Source organism: Podarcis vaucheri (genome assembly GCF_965113315.1).
Source record: "Podarcis vaucheri genome assembly, chromosome: 5".
Classification (NCBI taxonomy): Eukaryota; Metazoa; Chordata; class Lepidosauria; order Squamata; family Lacertidae; genus Podarcis; species Podarcis vaucheri.
This window is the reverse complement of record NC_138763.1, coordinates 20,613,759-20,639,767: the sequence shown is the minus strand read 5'-3', so window position 1 is coordinate 20,639,767 and position 26,009 is coordinate 20,613,759. Positions and strand designations below refer to the sequence as shown.

At 44.8% G+C, this 26,009-nt stretch overlaps 1 protein-coding gene across 3 annotated transcripts; it reads right to left on the bottom strand.

Moving 5' to 3' along the window:
• Positions 1-487: 487 nt before the first annotated feature.
• SPTSSB (serine palmitoyltransferase small subunit B) lies at positions 488-14,309 on the bottom strand. 3 transcript variants are annotated; one of them, XM_082224703.1, is made up of 4 exons: positions 14,131-14,309; positions 11,901-12,113; positions 10,621-10,681; positions 488-2,503 (listed from the first exon to the last, which is right to left on the bottom strand). In XM_082224703.1, exon 4 carries the CDS (start codon positions 2,469-2,471, stop codon positions 2,229-2,231), a length of 243 nt encoding a protein of 80 aa, XP_082080829.1. In that variant the 5' UTR covers positions 2,472-2,503; positions 10,621-10,681; positions 11,901-12,113; positions 14,131-14,309; the 3' UTR covers positions 488-2,228. The 3 variants fall into 3 exon arrangements, with proteins under 3 accessions (XP_082080829.1, XP_082080831.1, XP_082080830.1); XM_082224705.1 differs by lacking the exon at positions 11,901-12,113; XM_082224704.1 differs by lacking the exons at positions 11,901-12,113; positions 14,131-14,309 and adding an exon at positions 11,797-11,858.
• Positions 14,310-26,009: the final 11,700 nt, after the last annotated feature.

The following is a 26,009-nucleotide window of genomic DNA, read 5'->3' as shown; positions in this document are numbered from 1 at the left end:
GGGACATCTTCAGGAAAAGAAAAGGGTAAGGAGAAAACCCTACACAAACTTGGAGTCCCCAAGACAGTTGGATGGTGCCTTGTACACCTCCTTTTGGCAACTCCTGCAGCCAAGCTGGTAGCAAACATATTGTTCTGCTTTCCTTTGGACCACATCAGCAAGGCCGGGGGGGGGGGGTCTTGTCATCTGGGCAGCCCAGGACCTCCATACACACTGCCCAGGCTTGCACCCCGGGGAGGTCACTTCAGTGCTGCTAACACAGCAGTTTCACTTCACCCACCGATGTACACTCCATTCTCTCTCGAGATGGATGGAGGCCAACAACAATTAAGAAGCAAAGAAACAAGAGCATAAAAATTGCCCGGGGTTCGTTTAGCGTTACAAGGAGTGACAATGAACCTGTCTTAATAGCTGCCTTCACCCTTTCTCTCACTATGCATGGAGTGAGCAGAATTGCATCCCTAACAAATAATACACAGGCACCTCTTAAAATAAACTTTATTCTTGTTTCTGCAAAACAGCACACATGTTCAGATCTCTTAAATCTTCAAGACACGTCTTAGTGACAGAAACAATGTAACTTGCTTTTTTTTTTACATGCAGTGTCTCACACAGTCTGCATAAAAGAAGCAATTTCCTGATATTGCATGTAATTTTGCAAACACTGAGTGTTATTTACATTTAACACTTAAAATCGCCTCCAGCAGTTGTAGAGTTGCGCATTGCTGCAAGAAGCACATCTAGCAGATATGCAAGCTTGCCCTGTGTGGCATTCATATTTCATTTAGATAAAAGTATAACATTGACACATTTAAAAGGCAAAAAGAAAACTCGGCCCAAGGGCAGCTTACTTTTTGCTTTCTAAAAAGGAAATCTCAGTACTGAATCTTCCATATAAATGCTTTTAGAGCCTTTGCAGCTATTTGGATATTGCTTCTACTTCTAGAATAGCACGAGCACATGCTTTATTTACCTCGTGTGAAAAGTAACAGAATAGGACGCAGTTCTGTATTTGGCATTTAGCAAAGTGAACTCCATGCTGCAAGGCAAAACAACAACAAAACCTTCACCGTAAACAACAGGTACAGCTCAGAGTCTGTTTCCTGCAAAATGTCAAGATTTTTAAAAACATATATATTGCAATGGCTGCTCCCCTCAAACCCAGATACACTTTCCTGCCCAGACAGAGCTATATTTGAGATACAGGCTCTTGATTATTTCATGTTTGGGACCCAGAAGGAGCTTTACTTGAGGGGAAAACACTTCTGCTCCCGTAAGTCAGCCCTCCACCCCATTTCTGCCATGTTCTGCCTCCAGTGGCAGCCACCTGCAATACATCCATCACTTTCGTGGAGGGTCCCTCACAGGACCAGCTTTTTTGGGAGGTGGGGGAGCAAAAGGGCTGCTATAGGAGGAAGGGGAGAGAATACCCCTCTGTGTAGGCAGATTTCTGCTTAGCCTTCGCCAAACCAGGTGTGTGTTTCCCAATTTTGCCCTTCTCTACTCAGAATACATAAGCTGAAAGTCTCCCCTTTAAATCCAGGTGTAAAGTCCTATATAAAGAGCTACTTTATATGTGTCATCAGGGAGGAACTGGGGTTGGGGAAGCATCACAAGAGAAAAAGTTATTGAACTTTTATAAAAACATCGTTTTCAAAAGAAAAAGCCTTAAACGTTGTAATTGCAAGAGTTCTTCTCTTACCCCTAAACAAAAATATTCACAGAATCCTTCCTGCTAGATAGGAAAACACTCAAGTTATGAGGTGTGCAAGACAGGTGAGTGAACCACATGCAAGCCTGACCCAACAGTGGTCCCCAAAAGGTGATAATGAATCAGGTTCACTAGGCATTTAAGATGTGTCACATAGGAATGCAATCCATACAGAGGTTCTTAGCAAAGCAACACACTACAAGTGGAAGTTGTCACCAACATCCCAAACCTACGCATGTCTACTTGGAAGTAAGTTGCGTTTGATGGGTCTTACTCCCAGGTAAGCTTGGATAGGATTGCAGCTTTAAACAGAATAGAAGTTGGTCCAATGAGAGAGAGCCAGCTGGTATTTAGGGCAATGACGGCCTGGCTTGGTTAAGAGAAGGCGGAATCTGCATGCACATCAACCCACATGTTCAAAATTGCTTCCAAAACAAATACAGTCAAAGAAAGAGGAAGACTGTGGTGTTTGTTTTTTCCACTGCATGCAAAGAACTGCTCACTGGTGCTGGTAGGATCACTCCATAAGTGAAGCAGTACTTTCGGGTTGACTTCCAAATATCTGCGAGAAGAACTCAAAAGCCAAGCGGATGTGGATGGGGATGAAGACGTAAGCCGTGTAGACCACCATGGCAACCACCGTAATTGTGATGGTGTGAAACATGGATTGTTCCCAGGGCTCCAGGACATAGCTGCAGGTGATCAGGAGATACTGGTAATACAGCCAGTAGATGTAATCCTTCATTCGCTTCAGATCCATCACTGGCTCAGGCTGGCTCCAGGAAAGCGGATCTGTGAGAGAAAACAGGAGAGTATAGATGCAGAGGATAGGGGGAAACCTTGCAGCAGGGAATCTGCAAGACTAGAATTACCAGTGCTCTTTGCAAGGCAAATGGGTTGCTACCCTTATTTGCAGAATGGCTTAAAAATAACGTGGGGTGCTGGGTTTTTATTTCACAGCTGCCCATTAATCCCCATCATCAGATGTGTGTTAATACACAGGAAGACCAGTGAAAGGCCATGGGCTGAATATATGTTTGGGTGCAGGAGGTTGTCTACAAGTGACTATCCTAGGGGTAGCCAAGATTATGTCCTCCAGGTGTTATGGAGAACAGCTCCCAGCATCCCTGCCTGCTGGCTTGAGGCTTATGAGAGTTGCTTTTGTTTCCCCCCAGCTTTAGGTTTAAAAACAATACAAAATGAACACTTATCTTAAAAAGCATTTCTTTTTGCCGTTTTTATGATATGTTTCTACGCTGCCTTGAGACGTATATAAAAAGTGATTCATAAATATAGCCATCATTATCATCTGAGGGATTTCTCTAGGAATACATCCTAGAGAGTATTTGCAGATGTCCAGATTGCTGAGCTCACACAGCCCAAGGTGTCACAGGAGTGCGTTTGTCAGTAATCATACAGTTCAAAATTCAGGCAGGTAGTTGTGTTGGTCTGACGCAATCTCAATATATAAAAAAATAAAAAACATTGTCCAGTAGCACATTAGAGACCAACTAAGTTTGTTCTTGGTATAATATTTTGTGTGTATGCACACTTCTTCAGATACATATAGGTGAAACTCGAAGAATTAGAATATCGTGGAAAAGTTCATTTATTTCAGTAATTCAACTTGAAAGGTGAAACTAATATATTAGATAGACTCATGACATGCAAAGCGAGATATGTCAAGCCTTCATTTGTTATAACTGTGATGATTATGGCGTACAGCTGATGAAAACCCCAAATTAACAATATCAGAAACTTAGAATATTAAATGAAATCAGCAAAACAAGGATTGCAAATTGATCTTTTGCTAATGGGGCCCCCCTGCTGTCGCTGCACCGTTGGTGCGCAATTTCCATTCTTATCCAGGTGCAAAGTTCTTAACCTGGAGCAACCACTTCCTGGTTAGCAGAGTTTGTAACCCGAAGCATCTGTAACCCGAGGTACCACTGTATTAAGGCAGGGTTGGTATTCAGCTAAGTTTAACTCAGCATAAACCTATTGAAATTAATTGACCTATTCCCCCCTCCCATAGGTGTACTCTATGAGTAAAAATAGGTCATCCTAAGTATTTATCCCTGAGTGCTCCAAGTCTCAACTTAAGCCATATTGCCCAATAAGTGCAATGTCACAATCCCAGAGCGTCACTCCAACAGCACCGCAAGAATTTGCAGGATTCAAATGCTCAAAACAACCTTGTTAACTCTGAGCTAATCCTTTGTTGTCAGCATCTGAACAGAGGCCAACAGAGCTGGTGGCAGCGTCCCTGAAAGAAGGCTTGAGTGCCAGCATTATGAATGTAAAAAGCTTCCAAATTATCAGATTGCACCAGAAACGCCTTAAGCTACTTGGAATCCCTTTGAAAAATGGAGGGGGTGTGGTCATCCAAATAAATCATGTATTGTACCAAGTAACTGGAGATCAGAGTAATCTTCGTCGCACACGTAACTTCGGGTTCCTTGCTGTCTGGAACAGTTAACCAAGTTTGAGGGCATGACAATTGGAGGGTGGCCATGTGCCTTGACTTTGCAAAGGGCATTCCTCTATCTGAAGGGCTGTAACCAAAAGAGCTGTGTGAGCATTCAGCACTGCAGGCCAAATTCTATGGAACTCCCTTCCAGTCAGGGTGCAACAGTCTCCCAATTCCATGGGCCACACTGTTAAAGAGTACTCATGGGAAGTGCGACAAAATATTGCTGGGTCTCTTCACTTCCTTGCAGGAGAATCATAGAATCCCAGAATCGTACGGTCTCCGCTATCATGGGAGTGGCATCCATTAAGGGAGACCAGAACCAGAAGTGTGTTTAAGATTTTGAGCCCACCAAAACTCTTAATCAGGCTGATTTTTAACAAAACAGAAGCGTGGATGGGATGGGGAGAAAAAGCTGTCTTGGTACTGAGGCCATAATGTCTGCGTTGGCCAAACATTTATCTCTGTTGCACAGGAGGGGCATGGCTACAGGGGCATAACTATGAGGGTTGTCGTAAAAGAGCACCTGCACTTCAGAATTTGCCACTGCATCACAGCCTTGGAGCAAAACATTATAAGGAGAATCTGAAAAATGGCTTTGGCTCCTTTCACCCAAAACCAGATTTTCCAGCTTATCTGTTGCATACCACTGCTCAGATCAGTTTGATCTACTAAGTGAAAGATTGAGGGCTTCTTCCTGAAGGGGAGGCTCACATCTTGCTTACTGCCTGTATCTTTAGAGAAATATTTCTATTCCTGGTCAATTCCCATTTAATTATTGGGGCCTGAGCGGCAAGCTACACATAATACTAACTAAAAATATGGGTAACTAAAAGGATAACTAAAAATATCAAATCAACGCAGCTCTGTCGCGGATGGAGAATAGGAACAGGTTGCATTAGGATGGTGCCACAAGAAGAGTTAATGTTTTCCTGATGGCAACATCCACCCAAACAGTTTTTATGGTCCTGCTTATGGCATCTGCATTGTGGCCGATTCCCCTGGCCAAAAAAGCAGGCTTTGGTGGGTCAGCACTTCTGATCACGGGTTGATAGGATTAACTCTAGTGTCACAATGCCCCAACCTAATTTATCCTGCCCTTCCTTTATAAGGCTTAACAAAACAGCCAGAGAGTGGATCACTGGTCTCTGTACTGCGTAGAGTTTTGGCTCGTTGTGTTGGAACGAAGCAACTTGAGGCAGGAGACACACTTACTTGTGCTTGCTCTCTCATTTGATTTTAGCTCTCTTTGCCACATCTTGACAGTTTTGGAAAATCCCAGGTACCAGTCAAGTATCTCACCTTATGCACAAGAAGTGAAAAGGAGCGCCCCGCTCCCAGGGTTATCACACCAACAATCCATCTTCTACCATTCTCTGTTAAGTTTTGTCAGATTACAGCAACCGAGAACCAGAGAACTGTGGAGCTGGAAATGAGGGTCATCTAGTCCAACCCCCTGCAATGCAGAAATCTCAGCTAAAGCATTCATGGCAGATGACCATTCAAATTCGTCTTAAAAGTCTCCAAGGAAGGAGAGTCCACCACCTTTCATGGGTGTCTGTTCCAACGTCATACAGCTCTTACTGTCAGAAAGTTCTTCCTGGTGTTTAGTAGGAATCAGATGAAGTCATTGGTTTGAGTCCTTCCCTCCAGAGCAGGAGAAAACAAGCTTGCTCCATCCTCTACCTGCAACTACAGTGGTACCTCGAGTTAAGAACTTAATTTGTTCTGGAGGTCTGTTCTTAACCTGAAACTGTTCTCAACCTGAGGTACCACTTTGGCTAATGGGGCCTCCTGCTGCTGCTGCGCCACCACTGTGCGATTTCTGTTCTCATTCTGAGGTAAAGTTCTTAACCCGAGGTACTATTTCTGGGTTAGCGGAGTCTGTAACCTGAAGCGTCTGCAACCCGAGGCACCATTGTACTCATTTTCATTTTTTTGAACTGACACTCAGAAGAATCTTAGCACCACTGGAAGTAATAATTACCAGAGCGTACTTGACCAGGCTGGTCTAGTCACTTGCAACAAGGTAGGCAGGCCATAAAAACACAAATTCTTCCTCCCTCTCCCTCTCTCTCCCTCCCCCACCCCCATTCTCTTCTTCTTCTTCTGTCAAGCCACACGTAGCTGACGGAGGGATGTATGCATGTATGTGCAGGCTAGTAAAAAACAAAACTGGAAAAACAAAGCTAGCAACTTTTATGAGTTTACAGTGTGTGCAGAAGTAGTAGTAGTAGTAGTAGTAGTAGTAGAAGAAGAAGAAGAAGAAGAAGAAGAAGAAGAAGAAGAAGAAGTTGTTGTTTGGATTTGATATCCCGCTTTATCACTACCCGAAGGAGTCTCCAAGCGGCTAACATTCTCCTTTCCCTTCCTCCCCCACAACAAACACTCTGTGAGGTGAGTGGGGCTGAGGGACTTCAGAGAAGTGTGACTAGCCCAAGGTCACCCAGCATGTGGGGGAGCAGGAAAGCGAACCCGGTTCCCCAGATTACGAGACTACCGCTCTTAACCACTACACCACACTGGCTCGAGGCATTGCTTGAGACATCAATCTGAGCTGTGAAAGCACACTCGATAAATTGTCAATGGACATAAGAAAATAGTCCCTGCAGAGGACTGAGTTCACAGGCAACCAGACCTGCAAATGTGCAGCAGTAACCAATTGTATACAATAAAGGATGGCTGTCTCAAGTAACATCATGAACCGACTCTCCAGTTGCTGCTTTCCAGCTCTTTGTTGTTGTTTTTGAAACCTTTAAAGCAATGAATTTATATGAACACGTGCTTTAAAAAAAGGTAGGGGTAGAAGTAGAAAATGACACTGAGATCTGCATCTTAAATCACTGCCACATCTATCTATCCAATGCAAAGCATGGGGAAGTGGATATCCACAGAATCATAGTTGGAAGGGACCCCAAGGGTCATCTAGTCTAACCCCCCAATGCAGGAATCCTGCCCACAGTTGTCCCTACGTGGGCTTGAACCACCAACTTTCTGGTTAACAGCCGGACGCACTGACTCATTGCTCTCAACACTTTTTTTGTTTTTTTAAGGGAACACAACCTTATTTGCAAGACTTGTTTAGCTATTATTTTAGGATATACCATAGAGAAACCCAACCGTACCGGGTTTATTAACAACATACACACACTGAATATCATAGGAAATGGTCAGGGATAATGGGAGCTGTAGTCCAACAACATCTGGAGAGCTACACGTTGGTCATCCCTGTTCTGTAAGTGTTAACTTCTTTTGCCACAGGATAAGCATATTTGCAGAAGCTTTCCATTTTAGACTATGCTTTCCATACACAACAACAAAACAAAGGAATCGGGGTTTAAAACAAACCAGGACCACAGGTTGCAGGCTATATATTATCTGCATGCCTTTAATACTGGAGAGGTCACATGTGTGATGCCTCAGAGTGGTCCACAGTCAAGAAAAAAAAAAGCATTTCAGCATCTTTGGACTCATAGCAGCCAACTCCTAATAAAATATTTGAGGGGGCTGCCCCCTCCAAGTTGATGGGCATTGCCATTCAGATGATGTGTGTGAGAGCCACATCCTGTGACTGATTATGTAGGATGGGGCTTACCTGCCCCCCCCATATTTTATCCAAGTTGGCACCCATTTGGAATGCTTCCCCATGCGTCTTCTTTGCAATCTCATCCTCTCTCTATCTGCCCTCAATGTGGCTCTTGGGCTGCCATTGGCTCAGGACGACTCAATCCATCATTCATTACAGTGGTGCCCCGCAAGACGAATGCCTCACAAGACAAAAACCCGCTAGACGAAAGGGTTTTCCATTTTTGAACTGCTTCGCAAGACGAATTTCCCTATGGGCTTGCTTCGCAAGACGAAAACGTCTTGCGAGTGTTCCAATTTTTTTCGCTCCCCCCCCTTTTCTAAGCCGCTTATAGCCTTTTAGCCGCTAAGCCGCTAAGCCTTTAATAGCCGCTAATCCGCTAATAGGGTTGCTTCGCAAGACGAAAAAACCGCTAGACGAAGAGACTCACGGAACGGATTAATTTCGTCTTGCGAGGCACCACTGTATATGGGCAGAGACTCATTCAAACAAAACAGACAAAGAATAAAAACATGATAATTAAAACATCCATTCACGGTGCTCATATTGACAAGGCTGCAGATCTGACCCCCGTATGGGACAGCTGCATACTCCTGCAATGCAGGGGGCTGGACTAGATGAACCTCAGGGTCCCTTCCAACTCTGCAATTCTATAATGTAATGCAGAGGATAAAGACATGAGCTGCAAATTGCAGTCAAAATGATAGTGGCTTAGGAGAATTCAAGTCAGATGCTAAGGTCCCCGCCACAGAGGCAAACAGAAATAGTTTCTCACTTCTTGTTGAGGTCAAGGTGTGAGATTTTTTTGGGAGGGGAGAGAATCTATGCAAATCAGCTTGATATCAAGGTTTTCAGAATATTCCACCCCTAAACAAAACGGGACTTCTAAAATGCCCCCATAAAAAAATCAAAAGCAAAAATCGAACACACGTCAAGTTTGAAGAAGCGTTCTGCAAAACTCAAAATTTAGCTTTCCGCTTTATGGGTTTTAGGTCATTCCGATAAAGGCACTATGATACTGTTTCCTGTATACTCAGACAAAGCAAACTTTACTCCATGAGTGATTACAGTTGCGGTGTCATGTCCGTGCTATTTCATGGGGCACTCCTGTGCATCTTGGATTAGAAACAGTAGTAGGTGGTGCACATTGCAACTGGGAGGGCAGAGAGGCAAGCAGTAGGTGGAGACAGAGACAGAGAGAGACTGGCTGGCTGTAAGTAAAGGTGGCAGGTAGCTGGGGAAGGCTGAGGGCAGACTGAGGTTGGTGGGGCAGTGCCCCATTTGCCCTGAGAGTCTAGTCTCCACTGCTAGCGGGTCTCGCTGTGTTCAATGTTCAGTGTTCCTCTATGGAAAAAACTTTGTAAACACTGGCAAGTTGGGGAGGTGGTCTAATTGCAGCCACATTAAAACACACACACAGCTCCTCTTGCATTAAGAATTGGCACAGTTCAAGAATTCCGTCATTTTACCATCCCGTTATGTGCAAGAATGGAAATTTACAATCTCTTTATTACATTTTACACCAAACCTTTCTTCTGTGTGTTATACCTTGGGTTCCTTAGATAGTTCTCCCTACATGGGAACCAACCAGACCTTCTTAGCTTCAGCCAGACCGTTGCATTATGTGGACTTAGGAAAAAAATTCCTGGGGTATTATGTGGTTGGACAGCTACAGGTAGTGGCAAGGTTTAACAAAACTGTGGGGCAGAAAGTGGAGCAGACAAATCACTGGCCAACCTGAAGCAAGCAAGGCCAGCCTGGATTGAGTGGCTCATCTGCTGTCCAACCATTTATTCTGCTTAGCTGAGGTTCCCCCCAACTCCAGCCCAATGCAAAGGGTTGGTGGGATTGCAGCCTTACAAGTCCTATCCCATTTCTTTGGGAAGAGATGTTTCAACTACCTTGTTCCTGGGTTTTGTGAAACTCATAAGGCTGGGTAGTTTATAAGCAATTAAGAACTCATGTGAAGCTTTTTGTTCTATAACATCAAGGCATCAGTGCCAGCCCACAAGATGCAACAGCAATTTTAAAATAATGTGTTTTTTTCCTAAAGAACAACACACCACCTTTATCCCCGAAGGACAGTTTTGTGGCTGTCAAAAGCTCATGTCCAGAGCAGTGTTTTGAAGCTTGACCAAGCAACAGAGTGCTTGCCTCACCGATTATACTTTTTTAAAAGGATGCAGTCCATACATAAATAGTGCTCTACCAGTACAATCCTATGCCTAACTTGGAAGTCAGTCCACAAGAAAAATTCCCAAATCCAGAGTCAGGCAATACCTTTATGAAGACCAACGATAATGTCACAAAATATTTATTTATTGCATTTATATCTCACCCTTTCCCCAAGCCCCTGCGCTGGGTCATAAGATGGAGTAAAAGAAGAGATAAGCAGACCTGTAGCATAATCCTAACCACGTCTACTCAAAAGTAAGTCCTGTTGGATTCTGCAGGACTAATTCCCAGGTAATTGCAGGTAAGAGTGCTGTTTTAGGATCCTCTCTGATACCACTTATTTTGGAGAAAGCCACACCCAGCTCAGCAAGGGTTGTGATGACATGGTTACTTCTTTGTAAGCATACATAGGATTGCACCATAAATCTCACTGTGTCTATTGTAATATATTTCTGGAATAATCCGCGGTGTGTGGGTGTGTGTTGCCGGTGCTTTTCTTCTAGAAAAAATGGTGCCCGTACTCAGCATGAAGTTGTTATAGTACGTGCCACACTTTTAACCAGTGCTTTTCTTCTAGAAAAAACGGTGCTGGTACAGCTTTTGTACCCCCAGAAGAAAGCACTGTATGTTGCTTAATAGTAATAATAATTGAAATAGAAAAAAAGAGAAAGAACTCACCACAGTGCTTCAAAAGTTAGGCGAAGGATGCTCCAAACTTCTTTACTGATTGGACTCTTCACTGCACAGAGAGATTAGAGAACAGAGTAAGGAATTTCTCCACCTACTCTCTGGGCTGCTATCCACCCACTTTGACTGCCAACCCAGTTCCAGAACAAGTAACTGACAGCGCAAACACACACACATGACTTGGTCCACCTTCCTAGGGAGCAGCTTCTCAGCATGTGAATTCTCCTTTGCCACTACTGGCCGAGAGCCAAGTAGCACCCTCCCCAGCAGCCAACGCAACCAACAAAAATGCACCACCTATACCGTTGGGTGTGTGGGTGTTACCCTGAGCACATGGAGCCACTGTTGATGCTTCCACCGTACTGCAGCTCCAGTTCATATAGTGGGAAAAGGCTGTTTCCTCCTCTATGGCCAGGGATATTTGAAGGAGGGCATCACATCGGCAGGGGTAAGGTGGGAGGGAGAGAGACGTGTGTCTACGAAACTAGGAGAAGGAAAATCACCAGGAAGGTTGCAGGCGTTTAAAGAGAGAGATAGAGAGAGGGGGGAGAGAGAAGCCTTTTCATTTTGCTTTCAGCAGGTTCTTTCCCCCCACCTTTTCTTTGGGGGGGGGGTGTGAGGCTGTTGGATGCGCCAAACCACAACACCCAAAGGCAGAAGTAAAAGCTGCCAAGATCGCTCCCTCCGTCCCCCAGCCTTTATTATAATAAAACAGTTAAGCACCTTAAACGGCTTAACGCCCTTCTTATGGCACGAGCTGCTCATTTGGGCTCCACAGCAACTAAGGGCATGGTAAAAGCGTGGTTAAAGTTGTTGTTGCTTTCTTAAAAAGAAAAGAAAAGGTGCCCCAGGAGTATTTCCTGGCATTGCTACGACAGATAATAATCATAACCATCCTATGAAGATCATCCCCAGCGCTGCTGGCGTGGGGCTGCCCAGCCTCCAACCGCCTCGCTCGGGAAGGGAAGCCGCATCCCCGCCGCAGCCCGGAGGAGAGGAAGGGAAAAAGGGAAGGGCCAGCTCGCTACTTCGTCCCCAGGCCGTCCTTGCTGCGTGTTGCATAGCGAGGAGGAAAAAGAGAGACGGCAGCATGGCAAGAGCTCCGAGCAGGGAGGACACAAGCGCAAAGGCAGCGCCGCGCTCGGAGGAGGGGAAGGAGGCCGTTACCGCAGTGGCGCATGGCGACGGAGGCGGGCTTCCTTCCCCTCGGGATTCCCGCCGCGCCCGGAGACGCGAGAGCATCCCTCCCTCGACCCGCCGCCGCCGCCTACCTCTAAAGCCTCTTCTGCTCCATGCCGAAGGGCGGCATCCCCAGCGCTCGCCTCCGGCCGCAGGGTCGTCGCCTCGATTCGAGGGAGCGCGGCGTCTGGGCGGCGTCTGGCACACGGGCGCGGTGGCGACGCTTTCCAGCTTCCTTCGACAGGCGAAAGCCGCCCGGGGCGGAATCTTGCGCTGTGTTAATTCCGAGCACCCCGGTCATTACGCTATGAATGGAATAACAAGCAGCCATCCTTAAAAAAAAGGGGGGGCACCTGTGGCCCTCCAGGAATTCTCGGACTTCTCAATCCCCGCCAGCCAGGCCAGTGCTGGGGGATGATGGGAGATGTAGTCCAGCAATAGGTAAAGGTAAAGGACCCCTGGACGGTTAAGTCCAGTCAAAGACGACTATGGGGTTGCAGCGCTCATCTCGCTTTCAGGCTGAGGGAGCCGGCCTTTGTCCACAAACAGCTTTCTGGGTCGTGTGGCCAGCATGACTAAACCGCTTCTGGTGCAACAGAACACTGTGACAGAAACCAGAGTGCATGGAAATGCCGTTTACCTTCCCGCCACAGCGGTACCTATTTACAGTGGTGCCCCGCAAGACGAATGCCTCGCAAGACGAAAAACTCGCTAGACCAAAGGGTTTTCCGTTTTTGCGTTGCTTCGCTAGACGAATTTCCCTATGGGCTTGCTTCGCAAGACGAAAATGTCTTGCACTTTTTTTAAAAAGCCGTTTGAAGAGGCGCAGCTGCGACGGACCGTGCTTCCCAAGACGAAGAACATCACAAGACGAAAAGACTCGCGGAATGAATTCTTTTCGTCTTGCGAGGCACCACTGTATCTACTCACACTGGTGTGTTTTCAAACTGCTAGGTTGGCAGAAGCTGGGACAGCAACAGGAGCTCAAATCGCCAACCTTTGGTAAGCTCAAGAGGCTCAGTGTTTTAGACCACACTGTCACCCATGTCCCAGTCCAGCAATAGCTGGTAGGCAGAAGGCTGCTCCCACTCCCCACCCTCGAGAAAAGGCCTGCTGCCATACCTGTATAAAAGAGAACTGCAAACTCCTTCACACCACACACTGTGCCTTCAAAGCACCTTTGAAACCATTTCTTTCCCTCAAAGAATTCTGGGCCTTGAAGTTTACACCTTGCAGAGTTAGAATTCCCACCCCCACTCCCGTCAACAAACTGCAGTGCTCAGAATTCTTTGAGGGAAGGAACATGTTCCCAATGCGGTTGGAAAGGGCCACATGAAAGGGGATCTTCTTAGCAGCTGTATGCTCCAAAGTCAAGCATTTAAGTACACAGAGTGAGGACACCATGTGCTTCAATTTCATAAGAATGGTCTACATGCTCTGTCATGAACAATGGAACTTCCCAGAAAACACAAGTCAAGAACACGTTGGCGTACTCGCAATAATTTGTCCACGCATGCACAGAGAAAATAGTAGATCTTGCAGAAAGGCAACCCGTGGAGAATAGCAACAGTTGTTGCAATGCATCCCTAATTTTTATTGTATAATTGTATAAATATAAGATTATTGCATGATCTTAGAAGCGGCACGGCTGTAAGCAGGCACGGCTGTGACTATCATGAAGAGACCCTGCACTTCTGAATTTGCCACCATACCACTGTGTTTGACGTAACTTGTGAAAGAGGGAACATGCAAATGTTTCAGGGGAGTCTTTAGCATATGCGCCGCTGGGGTGCAAAAATCTGCCCAGCACCACCAAATCGTTGAGTCTGACAAACGGCGCTGTTGTGAATGACAAGCGCCGCCGCCGGCACGGCCGTCTTTGGTAAATGAGCACACAAATTTGATACATTTTGGTAAAACCTAGGTATATATGTATTTCGTTTTTCTAGCTTGAACAAAATTATTTATTGTTTCATTACAGGTAGATAGTTAAGAGCTTAGGCGGCTTCAGCGGCAGGGGCCTGGGGCCCCCCAGAATTCGGTGCCCCACACCCCTTGCACCCCTGGGTAAACACGGCCCTGCATAGGTTACCTCAAAAGTGCATAGTTGGAGGCTGTTAGATGTCTCAACAATTACAGTTTCTGCTTTTTGCTCTCCAGTATACATAGCAAGCAACCCTCTTAGTGCCCTCAAAGTTAATCAGGTGTGTATTATCCATTTGCACTTGCAGGCCTGTGGTGACAAACCTCCCATCCCTTTGTTAACTGAAGAACCAGATGGCACCTATTTAAGGAACCTGGAGGTGACCCAGGGACACTCACCAGCCACTCCTTTTTATGTTAAGATCACTGTGCTGCAAACTTTATAATGCTGGACATCTCTTTGAGGATTTAACTGAGGCTGCTTTTTCACTTTTGAACTTATTTCATGGTGATCTTTTATGCTGCAGATGATGGGACAGTGCAGCAGGCTGATGTACTGTGGATCACAAAGGTTAGAACTTGACAGTTGGAGGCTGTTAGATGTCTCAACAGTTACAGCTCCTGATTCTTGCTGTTAACTGTCCTTTCCTGTATACATAAAAACCAACCCTCCTAGTGTCCTCAGAGCCAATCAGGTGTCATGTGAACAACCTCAGACTTTTAGGAAAGGTGGGGTATAAGGCTGCAGCACTACATATGCTTACTTGGAAGCCAGTCCTACGGTGGAGCTTGCTTCTGAATTGTTGTTTAGTCATTTAGTCGTGTCCGACTCTTTGTGACCCCATGGACCAGAGCACGCCAGGCACTCTTGTCTTCCACTGCCTCCCGCAGTTTGGTCAAACTCATGCTTTGAGAACACTGTCCAACCATCTCGTCCTCTGTTGTCCCCTTTTCCTTGTGCCCAAATCTTTCCCAACATCAGGGTCTTTTCCAGGGAGCCTTCTCTTCTCATGAGGTGGCCAAAGTATTGGAGCCTCAGCTTCAGGATCTGTCCTTCCAGTGAGCACTCAGGGCTGATTTCCTTAAGAATGGATAGGTTTGATCTTCTTGCAGTCCATGGGACTCTCAAGAGTCTCCTCCAGCACCATAATTCAAAAGCATCAATTCTTCGAGGATCAGCCTTCTTGATGGTCCAGCTCTCACTTCCATACATCACTACTGGGAAAACCATAGCTTTAAATATACGGACCTGTATTAATTCACACAGATAGCTGGTTAAAAAACAATGCAGTCTAGGTCTGCCATCATCCCACACATTGGTTTTGTTCCCATGTAATGCTAAGATAAACCATAATAACCTAACAAGAGCTGGCTGGATCAGCATTATCTTCTTACTGTGGCCAACCAGAGTCTGCCAGCACGACCTGAGCCAAGAGCATTGTCCCCTCCTGTGGTTTTTAGTAACTGATATTCCAAAGCCTACTGCCTTCGACCTTGTGGGCAGGCATAGCCATCTCAGGTAGAGCCATTGGTAGCCTTATCTTTTCTGAATTTGCCCAGTTCTCCATCGAAGTTGGTGGTAATTGAAGTAAGAAAGCCTGTTGAAGGAAGGGAAGAAAGTCAACGCTCGGCAGAGTGTGGGGAAAGAATGTGGGTAAACAACTGTTAAATTTCACTGTATTTTGTTTGTATTAAAGGAAAAACCAATAAAAAGCATTTACAAAAGAAGAAGAAGAGGTTGGTGGCTACTGCTGCCTTCTGTTGGGCCAAGTTCCATAGTTTAACTATGTGCTGTGTGAAGACCATGGCTTACTTAGAGTGAATGTGCTGGCTTACAGGGAGGAGATTGCAGCTGCTTTGCTCGTTCCCAGGCCTTTTAGCTCAGTGTGGCATGGAAGTCAGGGATGGCCCATCCTGTTTTGACACCTGAGGCAAATTGCGAACGTACTGCTCCCTGTCCTCCCCGCCCCAATGCCCCCGTCTTGCCAAACCGGGCCGGAAAAGATGAGCTTTGGTGCTGTTCTCAGGAACAGCACCTCTTAGAATCATAGAATCATAGAGTTGGAATAGACCACAAGGGCCATTGAGTCCAACCCCCTGCCAAGCAGGAAACACCATCAGAGCACTCCTGACATATGGTTGTCAAGCCTCTGCTTAAAGACCTCCAAAGAAGGAGACTCCACCACACTCCATGGCAGCAAATTCCACTGTCGAACAGCTCTTACTGTCAGGAAGTTCTTCCCCTGCTTTTTTGGCCAGGGGAATCGGGCACAATGCAGATGCCATAAGCAAGAACGTAAACTGTTTGGGTGGGTGTTGCCATCAGGAAAACATTAACTCTTCTTGTGGCACCATCCTAATGCAACCTGTTCCTATTCTCCATCCGCGACAGAGCTGTGTTCATTTGATATTTTTAGTTATCCTTTTAGTTACCCATATTTTTAGTTAGTATTATGTGTAGCTTGCCACTCAGGCCCCAATAATTAAATGGGAATTGACCAGGAATAGAAATATTTCTCTAAAGATACAGTCAGTAAGCAAGATGTGAGCCTCCCCTTCAGGAAGAAGCCCTCAATCTTTCACTTAGTAGATCAAACTGATCTGAGCAGTGGTATGCAACAGATAAGCTGGAAAATCTGGTTTTGGGTGAAAGGAGCCAAAGCCATTTTTCAGATTCTCCTTATAATGTTTTGCTCCAAGGCTGTGATGCAGTGGCAAATTCTGAAGTGCAGGTACTCTTTTACAACAACCCTCATAGTTATGCCCCTGTAGCCATGCCCCTCCTGTGCAACAGAGATAAATGTTTGGCCAACGCAGACATTATGGCCTCAGTACCAAGACAGCTTTTTCTCCCCATCCCATCCACGCTTCTGCTTTGTTAAAATTCAGCCTGATTAAGAGTTTTGGTGGGCTCAAAAGGTTAAACACATTTCTGGTTCTGGTCTCCCTTAATGGATGCCACTTCCATGATAGCGGAGACCGTACGATTCTGGGATTCTATTCTGGGATTCTCCTGCAAGGAAGTGAAGAGACCCAGCAATATTTTGTCGCACTTCCCATGAGGACTCTTTAACAGTGAGCCCAGTGTGGCCCATGGAATTGGGAGACTGTTGCACTCTGACTGGAAGGGAGTTCCATAGAATTTGGCCTGCAGTGCTGAATGTTCACACAGCTCTTTTGGTTACAGCCCTTCAGATAGAGGAATGCCCTTTGCAAAGTCAAGGCACATGGCCGTCCTCCAATTGTCATGCCCTCAAACTTGGTTAACTGTTCCAGACAGCAAGGAACCCGAAGTAACGTGTGCGACGAAGATTACTCTGCTCTCCAGTTATTTGGTACAATACATGATTTATTTGGATGACCACACCCCCTCCATTTTTCAAAGGGATTCCAAGTAGCTTAAGGCGTTTCTGGTGCAATCTGATAATTTGGAAGCTTTTTACATTCATAATGCTGGCACTCAAGCCTTCTTTCAGGGACGCTGCCACCAGCTCTGTTGGCTTCTGTTCGGATGCTGACAACAAAGGATTAGCTCAGAGTTAATAAGGTTGTTTTGAGCATTTGAATCCTGCAAATTCTTGCGGTGCTGTTGGAGTGACGCTCTGGGATTGTGACATTGCACTTATTGGGCAATATGGCTTGAGCACTCAGGGATAAATACTTAGGATGACCTATTTTTACTCATAGAGTACACCCATGGGGGGGATAGGTCAATTAATTTCAATAGGTTTATGCTGAGTTAAACTTAGCTGAATACCAACCCTGCCTTAATACAGTGGTACCTTGGGTTACAGATGCTTCGGGTTACAAACTCTGCTAACCAGGAAGTGGCTGTTCCAGGTTAAGAACTTTGCACCTGGATAAGAATGGAAATTGCGCACCAACAGTGCAGCGACAGCAGGGGGGCCCCATTAGTGAAAGATCAATTTGCAATCCTTGTTTTGCTGACTTCATTTAAGATTCTAATTTTCTGATATTGTTAATTTGGGGTTTTCATCAGCTGTACGCCATAATCATCACAATTATAACAAATGAAGGCTTGACATATCTCGCTTTGCATGTCATGAGTCTATCTCATATATTAGTTTCACCTTTCAAGTTGGATTACTGAAATAAATGAACTTTTCCACAATATTCTAATTTTTCAAGTTTCACCTATATGTATCTGAAGAAGTGTGCATACACGCAAAATATTATACCAAGAACAAACTTAGTTCATAGAATCATAGAATCATAGAGTTGGAAGAGACCACAAGGGCCATTGAGTCCAACCCCCTGCCAAGCAGGAAACACCATCAGAGCACTCCTGACATATGGTTGTCAAGCCTCTGCTTAAAGACCTCCAAAGTAGGAGACTCCACCACACTCCTTGGCAGCAAATTCCACTGTCGAACAGCTCTTACTGTCAGGAATTTCTTCCTAATGTTTAGGTGGAATCTTCTTTCTTGTAGTTTGGATCCATTGCTCTGTGTCCGCTTCTCTGGAGCAGCAGAAAACAACCTTTCTCCCTCCTCTATGTGACATCCTTTGATATATTTGAACATGGCTATCCTATCACCCCTTAACCTCCTCTTCTCCAGGCTAAACATGCCCAGCTCCCTTAGCCGTTCCTCATAAGGCATCGTTTCCAGGCCTTTGACCATTTTGGTTGCCCTCCTCTGGACACGTTCCAGTTTGTCAGTGTCCTTCTTGAACTGTGGTGCCCAGAACTGGACACAGTACTCCAGGTGAGGTCTGACCAGAGCAGAATACAGTGGCACTATTACTTCCCTTGATCTAGATGCTATACTCCTATTGATGCAGCCCAGAATTGCATTGGCTTTTTTAGCTGCCGCGTCACACTGTTGGCTCATGTCAAGATTGTGGTCAACCAAGACTCCTAGATCCTTTTCACATGTACTGCTCTCAAGCCAGGTGTCACCCATCTTGTATTTGTGCCTCTCATTTTTTTTTGCCCAAGTGCAATACTTTACATTTCTCCCTGTTAAAATTCATCTTGTTTGTTTTTGCCCAGTTCTCTAATCTGTCAAGGTCGTTTTGAAGTGTGATCCTGTCCTCTGGGGTGCTAGCCACCCCTCCCAGTTTGGTGTCATCTGCAAATTTGATCAGGATGCCCTTGAGTCCATCATCCAAGTCGTTGATAAAGATGTTGAATAAGACCGGGCCCAAGACAGAACCCTGTGGCACCCCACTAGTCACTCTTCTCCAGGATGAAGAGGAACCATTGATGAGCACCCTTTGGGTTCGGTCAGTCAGCCAGTTACAAATCTACTGAGTGGTAGCATAGTCAAGACCGCATTTCACCAGCTTCTTTACAAGAATATCATGGGGCACCTTGTCAAATGCCTTGCTGAAATCAAGGTAGGCTACATCCACTGCGTTCCCTTCATCTACCAGGCTTGTAATTCTGTCAAAAAACGAGATCAGGTTAGTCTGACATGACTTATTTTTCAGAAATCCATGCTGACTATTGGTGATCACAGCATTCCTTTCTAGGTGCTCACAGACTGTTAGCTTAATGATCTTCTCCAGAATCTTCCCTGGTATTGATGTCAGACTGACTGGGCGGTAATTATTTGGGTCCTCTCTTTTCCCCTTTTTGAAAATAGGGACAACATTTGCCCTCCTCCAGTCTGCCGGGACTTCGCCTGTTCTCCAGGAATTCTCAAAGATGACTGCCAGTGGTTCTGAGATCACATCTGCCAGTTCTTTTAATACTCTTGGATGCAGAGTGAAAGAATGTGCCTTCAGTTTCTTTACATTTCCCTGGGCTGTGTTTCCTTTGCTGAATCATTTGCTCCAAATTCTTCAGGTCGGGCATTGTTTTCTTTATCGGAGAAGACTGAGGCAAAGAAGGCATTGAGGAGTTCAGCCCTTTCTGTGTCCCCTGTTTGCATTTCACCATCTTCTCCTCTGAGTGACCCCACTGTTTCTTTGTTCTTCCTTTTGCTACGAACATACCCATAAAAGCCTTTTTTGTTGCTTTTAACCTCTCTAGCAAGCCTGAGTTCATTCTGTGCTTTAGCTTTTCTGACTTTGTGTCTACACGTGCTGGCTATTTGTTTGAATTCCTCTTTGGTGGTTTCCCCCCTTTTCCATTTTTTGTACACATCCTTTTATAATCTTAACTCAGTTAAAAGTTCTTTAGATAGCCACCCTGGCTTCTTTAGGCACCTTCCATGTTTCCGTCTCATTGGTATTGCCTGACGTTGTGCTTTTACTATCTCCCTCTTAACAAACTCCCAGCCATCATGAACTCCCTTTCCTTTTAGTATTACTGTCCATGGGATCTCACCCAGCACTTCCCTACGTTTTATGAAGTCGGCTTTCTTAAAGTCAAGAAATTGAGTCCTAGTATGCTTGGCGTTCTACAAGGTGTTGCTGCTTGTTGGAATGTCTCCCTTTTGCTGGTGAGACGGGCATTCCGGCAGTGGTGGGGAGTGCAGGACACCACCTCTTGTACTTCTGCCACCTGAGGTAGGTGCTTCACCACGCCTCATTGGTGGGCCGGCTCTGATGGCAGTTAAACCAAGGTTTGGTTTAGCATGCCACTCAAACCTGGAGTAGTGGTCATGCACTGTTTTCCTTAACTGCACAAGGTGTGTTCTTGGTTACTAATAAATGCTAATGAATAGCACTTAACCGTGATCCTAGGTTTGGATGACACACTCAGGCTCACCTCAGCAATGCCCTGAGCCCAAAGGAAAGTGGCAGAGCAAAACAGGTGCGAGCTCCTCTCTGGGTGTCTCTTTACACTCTTTCTTTACACATTCCCTCTTTACACTTTGAGTAACTCTCCTTTCCTCATTATGTGTAAAGCAGTTCCAAGAAGACTCTTGGAAGCCACACATAAAAACATCTTGCCTTTGCTAATCTCCAGTAGATTGAATCGTGCTTTAAAAACAATTAAATGGGAAATGGGAGTGTCACAGCAATTCCTTAACAAATGAGATCACAGTTTTTTGATGGAAGACTGACAACCTGGAGCTAGTTCAAATGAGTCAGAATCGTAACCCTTTGCTAGGCTTGCAAAAAGAAGAGTCATATTTGCAATAATGATACCTTCAAAGGTCTAAGATTAATGGGTCTTATATAAAGCCTAGTGAACGCTGAATAAAAGTTGCTCTAATGCTATTAAATGGCAATGGCCCCAATGATGCAGAGGGATGTAATTTTTCTACAAATCCATCACAAGGAAGTGTAATTAATAGATGCCATGTTCTGACATTAACTTAATCCATAGTTTAGTGCTGTGTGGGTGAGCCTCATATTGTTTTATTGTGTTACAAAAGGCAGGTATTATATTGTTTTGGCTTGCAAAGGCTTACTACTTCTCTGACAATTTACAGAAGGAAATGGTGATATTAAACTCTTGTATATTTAAATAAGTAAGGGTGCAATCCAAACCCTGTTTATACTGTACTCTGTGTGTTTTTTGAATTGAGCGCAGGTACTGGATGCTCAGGGACGCGGGTGGCGCTGTGGGCTAAAGCCTCAGCGCCTAGGGCTTGCCGATCGAAAGGTCGGCGGTTCGAATCCCCGCGGCGGGGTGCGCTCCCGCTGCTCGGTCCCAGCGCCTGCCAACCTAGCAGTTCGAAAGCACCCCCGGGGGCAAGTAGATAAATAGGTACCGCTTACCAGCGGGAAGGTAAACGGCGTTCCGTGTGCTGCGCTGGCTCGCCAGATGCAGCGTTGTCACGCTGGCCACGTGACCCGGAAGTGTCTTCGGACAGCGCTGGCCCCCGGCCAATAGATGTGAGATGGGCGCACAAACCCCAGAGTCTGTCAAGACTGGCCCTTTCGGGCAGGGGTACCTTTACCTTTACCTTTACCTTTACCTTTACCTTTACTGGATGCTCAGATCCATCACTATTGCCCAGAATTAAAGTATAGTCCCATCTTTAAACTGATTTATGTAAGAGGGCAATGTTAGCTGGGTTGACCTGCAGTTGAAGGAGATTGCCTGCTTGTTGTTCTAGGAGCTGATCAAGACATTTAAGACACCTTTTTTTTTGTTTGTTTGAACAAGTAAAACATGTTTCCACATTAATCCAGAAAAACAACTGTGACCGGGCCATCAGGAATTTGGAAAATTTTGCCCTAGCTCTGTTATGTTTTCTGAATTCTGTTCTGTTCCATTTGTACTACTCTTAGAAAGGTTAGTTAGGGACATGTCAGGCACTGGGCAGAGGAGGAATGGTGGAGACCACCTCCCCAGCCTGACCCTTCCAGAGAAGAAGAAGACAGTTCAGAATTACAACAGGGGTTTGAGGGAGGTCACAGCTCAGAGGAAAATGAGGGAAAAATACACCCAACTCTCTTTTTCAGGACATCATAGTACCATTTCCTCTACATTTCTAGATGTTGAGGTGGTAAAACAGGATGGATACTTACGGTACTTGTGAAACCTTTTAGAAAACCCACTGATTGTAATTCTTTATTGCATTATTCCTCCTTCCATCCCAGGCATCTTAAGGATAACTTACTGTACGGCCAACTATTGAGAATTAAGAGGAATTCCTCATTACAGAATGATTTTTTAAAGTAGAGCTGATGGCCTGTCCAATTCTTTACTTTCCAGATGATATCCTAACCGAGTGATTAATTTGGCGAAAAAAAGATCCTTAGCTAAGGATTGCTCATCACTTTTTTCCCTAACACCACAAACATCGTCCAGTACACGGATCATGGGATCCTTAGAATTTACCACGTATTCAGATAGGATCATTAGGATCATAAGAAAACACTGGCATATCTTGTGGAATGTCCAAGGCTGTTCTGATTTTCCACTTATTGGCCTTAGAAAAACTTGGTCAATTAAAGGCATATTGGTCCATTCTGACCTTACATTGGCACGTTCTCCCACTAGTTCCAGCCCATTGGGTCATCGTAAATGGGGTAGATGTGTATCTTGTCCTTTTGTTTTACAGATGAAAGAGATCTATGATGCTCACTCTAGCTTTAGATTTACCACCCGTCATTTCAGTACGTGTCAGACCAAAGATGGTATTAAGGATACCTAATAAGATGCCCTTGCAATCTGCTTTACATTGGATTGACCACACGAGCGGTCGGTGTCTGTGATCCCACATTAGGAATCAAGTCATGGAGGCACCTTCAGTTGAGCACTTTGTAAAAGACCACCATGCACATGCAAACCTACTTTACACAGTCCTGTGGGTTAATCAGAGAAAATTTGGGATGAGGAGAGATCACGTCAAATTACTACAAATTACTACTAACCAACAAGAAACTAAATTGATTTACCTATTTAAATCCCTGCACCCGGGGGTTTGAACACTGAATTAGATTTTAATTGTTTTATTTAAGTTTTCAGACAAGATGGCTACTGTTTGTGTTCTCTATGCTAGATTTTGGATACTGTATCTTTAAATTTCCTGAAATTGTATGTGAATCAGTGCACCTGTGGGTTGCCTTTATAATGCTACTAGGATTCTGCCAACAGTATCGGCTTACTACACTTTTAAAGTCTGGGAACAAGCAATATCCCTCTGGCTGAAAATCTATTACAATCCTAAGGGACTATTACCTTGCTTCCTGGCCGCAGTTCCCTATCCTCCTTGGCTTATGCAAATAACTAACAAGATCAAACAAATTGGCCTAAACCCTGAAAATCTTTTTATTGGAACTCTGAACAAGGCAAAAGCAATTATCTCTCGGAGACTTTATGATATCGAATTACAACAAGAAGGCACTCTACTCCCGGAGACGTATAGATGTTTAAAAACTTGGCCTAATTTTGCAGCTGCCCCTTACTTAACTAACATCACTAACGAAGCCTATAGATGGGCTTTTTCTAGAGCACGCTTTGAGACAATGTCATCTTCGTTTCGGGGGGCGCTTCTGGTGCCCGCCGAGTCCCACGACCACAGGCTCTCACTGCCTGTGGGTTTCCGACTTGGGTCTCCGCTTCGCCGTAGTGGACGACCCCTTTCTGCGGAGCTTCCCCTTCACAGCGCGAAGGAGACCGCCATTGCCGTTCGTGCCGCCTCCGGAAGTCTCCTATCAAAATTTATACCCCTTCAATATTATTTGGAATCCTCCCCCGAAATTCTTCGAAAATACCTCCTGGAAGATTCCTCAAGCTCAATATCATATGAGGTGGCTAAATTTTGCACTTTAGTAATTAGGAAGCGTAAATCTCTTCTGCTGAATGGCACACTGCGAAGTTCCCTTGTGTAACCTTTTTCCCCCCTGAGGTTGTTGTTGATTTCTTGTTGTTTGATCTTGTGGTGTTTAGTGTTACTGGCTTTGGCCGCAATAAAACTTAATTACAATTACAATTACAATTACATACTACACTTTTAAGTGATTGCTGATCCATGGCTATTTGATGTACCCGCAGGGACAATTTATTTGGTATATATTTATTATTGGTTGTTTATATGCAGGTCTGTCATTTCAATTTCTGTATTACTTGAATATAATGGATTTCATTTCATATTATTGCCAGCTGATGAAGAATTATCATTGAAACAGTTCATTATCCCGGAAGAACTGTTCTGTCTGCTGCTGTGCTTGGAGTACCATATTTCTATGTTCGGAGCACCTATCACCACACATTTGTAGGATGTTGACTGTGGAAAGGCATTTTTGCCTCCATCTTAGTGTTCTTTGATAGTGACTGACCACACCTACCATTTCTGTTTATTTGACTCCTATTATTTGTGATTACATGTATTCTGTTTATGAATTGTGAAACAGTATAATGTTTTAAATATTTTGTGAGTGCATTATTAACCACGTGTTGCTTGTGGTTGTTCAGAGCCATTGGCCCAATTGACTGCAGGAATACGATCTGGCCTGCGATAGGCCAGTTGACCAGGGAGGTCCAGGGCCCACCCGCAAATCCACCTGCTCAAAAGGGGGTAAACAGACTACTCATACAGATTCACTCATGTTCCAACAAGCACAGATATCTCACATGAAGACTCCTTGCCCTTAAACTTGCAGATCTTGTGTTATGTACTGAAGTTCTCACCCTGGGCCAGCAGGGGGATACTGTAGATAGTTAAGCAAATAAGGGATCGAAAGTGACGTTCAGTGATTGGATAGTTTTAGAAAATTGTTACAGTTATGTTGTACTGGAGCTCTATATAAGCAGGCTGACTGAACCCTTCAGTTCAGTTCAGTTCTGGCCTGTGAATAAACAAGAGCTGTTTGAAGAATCGCTGTGTCGTCTGATATGTTCACCCACAACTTAACATCTTGCATAAGCAATAACAAGATGTGGAAAGATGTGCAATGCATGTGTTGCTTAAATATGACCCAGAAGTTTGTGCCCACTACTTCCATAAAACCACACTTTCCTTCAGTGGTTGGGAGAAACACTGAAAGTGGTCAGTCAGTTTCCTCCCTGAAAGTTTCTAGTCCTCTGTGTTAATCTGGTGAGTCAATCAACATATAGTGCACATCATGCCCAAAACTGGCCAGCGAACCAATATTCATCAGATTGCAATTGAGGTTTGATTTTGCTCAGTAGCAGCTCAGTAGAATGGAGTATAAAACTTGCACAGTAAAAAACAAAAAAAAAAACCTGGTTGTATTTTGTATTCTCATTTTTGTACATTATGTTGCGAACTGCCTTGCCTATATTTGTGGCTTCCACCATGCTTCTGGCTGTAAAGTTCACCGGTTGCCTGAGAGTTTGTTCTGTTTTGAAATTGGCATGTGTTTGAACCTTTTAGTGCATTCCCTAGTTTTTTTTTCCAGAGATTGTTCTCTTGGCTATAACCTGAAGCATTATCTCAGGGCCACCCACAGTTGGCTACAATCTATGTATGCTGAAGGTTTAACACAGATAAACGTAAGATAGCATGCAGGTGTATATGGGTACCTGAGAAGAGACCACACCCTTTTCCAGGCTGTAATCTGCACTTCCAGTAAACCTGAGGGAGTAAATACATCTGGCATACATTTACTACCACTGTAATGGATTCACAGGATTAGCAGATTGTCCTCTAGTAACATAAATGAGGAACGCAAGCACGAGAACTGTACCAGAATATTGTGCGTGTTTGTGTGTTGAAAGAGGAAAAGAATATTTCCATAATCTCTGAGTATGTTAAAAATCCCCCTTTCCTCCAAGCAGCCAATCAGGACATTCTTCTTCTTGTACTTGTAAACGAGAATCTTGCAGTTTTATTCAGAAACAGGCACTTCCACTTGCTGTTCATGGTCAGTGTGGCAGCAGCGGCCACATTGGGAAGGATTCTGCTCCAAGGTTATTTAGGCAGAGCTGTCATTTACCCAAAGGT